Below are 2,654 nucleotides of genomic sequence, written 5' to 3'. Positions count from 1 at the left end.
TAAATGTTGAATGTCCAAGTTTGTCTCGTTAAAAAAAATGTATTTTGTTTTCGGTCCCTGTGTTACATTACTAAATATAAAACAGTGGGTTGTAGTCAAATGATACTTAAATTCGGGTTATTTTTCAGTACAGTTTATATTTTATCATTCAAGTATAAGAAATGGGTAATCATAAACCCATTTAAATACAAGTCTCTGTTTATTATCGATTCATCAAGTGTATACCAGACAAATTTATTTTGACACTTTATTTGGCAATCACTGTGATAATGGGTATATCATTATACAAAGTTTTACTTTGTAGGCTATTAGTTTAAAATTTGACAATAGGCCTACTACTATTCAACTTGATATTTACATTTTCCTTAAAACAATAATTTTGGATCAGGTAGATTTGATTAAGTTGGAAGTCAAGTTAAAGAAAAAAAAATTATTCAACTTTCAGTGCCAAAATTGCGTTAGATGCATTCTCCGCCTTCCTATATCACAATTTATAAAATAGGACAATATTTTAAAATAATACAGTCTAAAATCAAAAAGGGGAACCGAGCTCTGTAGTTTTTACAATTGCAACAAAACCGAGCGTACCTGCTTAAAGTATATAAATTGACCTGTGGATCTAAGGCTAATATTTTGCGATATCAGCATCCGCTTGAAGCGAACGTTAACTTGTCATCTACCTACCTACCTCAAGAGTAAGGTCTCCGTCACACGTCAGTACGTCAGTAAACACGTCAGACCCGTCAGTATATACGTCAAACACGTCAGTAAACACGCCAGACACGTCAATACGTCGATGCTACCTTACAAACTTATAACTTATGTTTATAAAAACTACTACATCAAAAAACGAAATTTTAAGAAATTTGCAAAACAAATCGCCATTCTTTACAGTCATTTCAATTCAATTAGTGCCGCGTACAAATTTAAGAATTATTACTTATTTATAAAGAGAAAAAGAATATTTTCTCAATGATTTATAGTGGGGTTTAAAACAACTGCCTGGTTGACAGACTCAATCGCAAACTGGGATAAGGTGTTCCAGAAAGTGAATGCATGCCTAAGATATGAAAACCGTCAAAGAACTGTTATTCCTCACAAATCAATCCGTTGGTACATGAAAAATAAAATAACTATGTGAACTCTCTCAAAACAACTGCCTTAATTGTTGGCAGACTCAATCGCAAAGTGGCCTCAGGTGTTCCGGAAAGTGTAACCATGCCTTAAAACGTTTAGGTCGAGTTTTAAACACATCTCAGTAGGTAAAAACATCAGTACGTCAGTAAATACGTCAAAGAACTGGTTTTCGCCACACGTCAATACGTCAGTACACACGTCAGAAGCGTCAAAGAACTGTTATCCCTCTTAAGTCAGTCCGTCAGTAAAGAAAAGTTAATCAAACTATGTGAACTCTCTTAAAATATCACATTTTTGACAGGCTCAATCGCAAAGTGACCTCAGGTGTTCCAGAAAGTATAAGTATGCCTTAAAACGTTTAGGTCGAGTTTTAAACACACCTCAGTAGGTAAAAACATCAGTACGTCAGTAAGCACTCCAGAACTGGCCTTCGTCACACGTCAATACGTCAGTACACACGTCAGACGTGTCAAAGAATGAAAACACGCCAGACGCGTCAAAGAACTGTAATTCACACAAGTCAGTCCGTCAGTAAAGAAAAGTTGATCAAACTATGTGAACTCTCTTAAAATACCACATTTTTGACAGACTCAATCGCAAAGTGGCCTCAGGTGTTCCAGAAAATGTAAGTATGCCTTAAAACGTTTAGGTCGAGTTTTAAACACACTTCAGTAGGTTAAGACTCAAATCCGTCAGTAAACACGTCAAAGAACTGGTCTTCGTCACACGTCAATACGTCAGTACACACGTCAGACGCGTCAAAGAAATGAAAACACGTCAGACGCGTCAAAGAACTGTTATTCATTACAAGTCAGTCCGTCAGTAAAGAAAAGTTAATCAAACTATGTGAACTCTCTTAAAATACCACATTTTTGACAAACTCAATCGCAAAGTGGCCTCAGGTGTTCCAGAAAGTGTAAGCATGCCTTAAAACGTGTAGGTCGAGTTTTAAAAACAACTCAGTAGGTAAAAACATCCGTACGTCAGTAAACAAGTCTCAGAACTGGTCTTCGTCACACGTCAATACGTCAGTACACACGTCAGACGCGTCAAAGAGATGAAAACACGTCAGACGCGTCAAAGAACTGTTATTCCTCACAAGTCAGTCCGTCAGTAAAGAAAAGTTAATCAAACTATGTGAACTCTCTTAAAATACCACATTTTTGACAGACTCAATCGCATAAGTGGCCTCAGGTGTTCCAGAAAGTATAAGTATGCCTTAAAACGTTTAGGTCGAGTTTTAAACACACCTCAGTAGGAAAAAACATCAGTACGTCAGTAAACACGTCAAAGAACAGGTCTTCGTCACACGTCAATACGTCAGTACACACGTCAGACGCGTCAAAGAGATGAAAACACGTCAGACGCGTCAAAGAACAGTTATTCCTCACAAGTCAGTCCGTCAGTAAAGAAAAGTTAATCAAACTATGTGAACTCTCTTAAAACAACTGCCTTAATTGTTGACAGACTCAATCGCAAAGTGGCCTCAGGTGTTCCAGAAAGTGTAAGTATGCCTA

The 2,654-nt window shown here is 37.0% G+C and overlaps 1 protein-coding gene across 1 annotated transcript in view; it reads right to left on the bottom strand.

Moving 5' to 3' along the window:
• The window catches only part of LOTGIDRAFT_176098 (hypothetical protein), a gene marked incomplete at both ends in the record, with an annotated part of 5,480 nt that overhangs the window by 822 nt on the left and 2,004 nt on the right, over positions 1 to 2,654 (bottom strand). The window contains one exon of the mRNA XM_009066262.1: positions 689 to 799. Within this exon, the coding sequence (XP_009064510.1) occupies positions 689 to 799 (111 nt within the window). The remainder of the gene's footprint in view (positions 1 to 688; positions 800 to 2,654) is intronic.

This window comes from Lottia gigantea, assembly GCF_000327385.1.
Source record: "Lottia gigantea unplaced genomic scaffold LOTGIsca_746, whole genome shotgun sequence".
NCBI lineage: Eukaryota > Metazoa > Mollusca > Gastropoda > Lottiidae > Lottia > Lottia gigantea.
The sequence above is the reverse complement of the archived record's forward strand: the minus strand, read 5'-3'. Positions and strand labels throughout refer to the sequence as shown.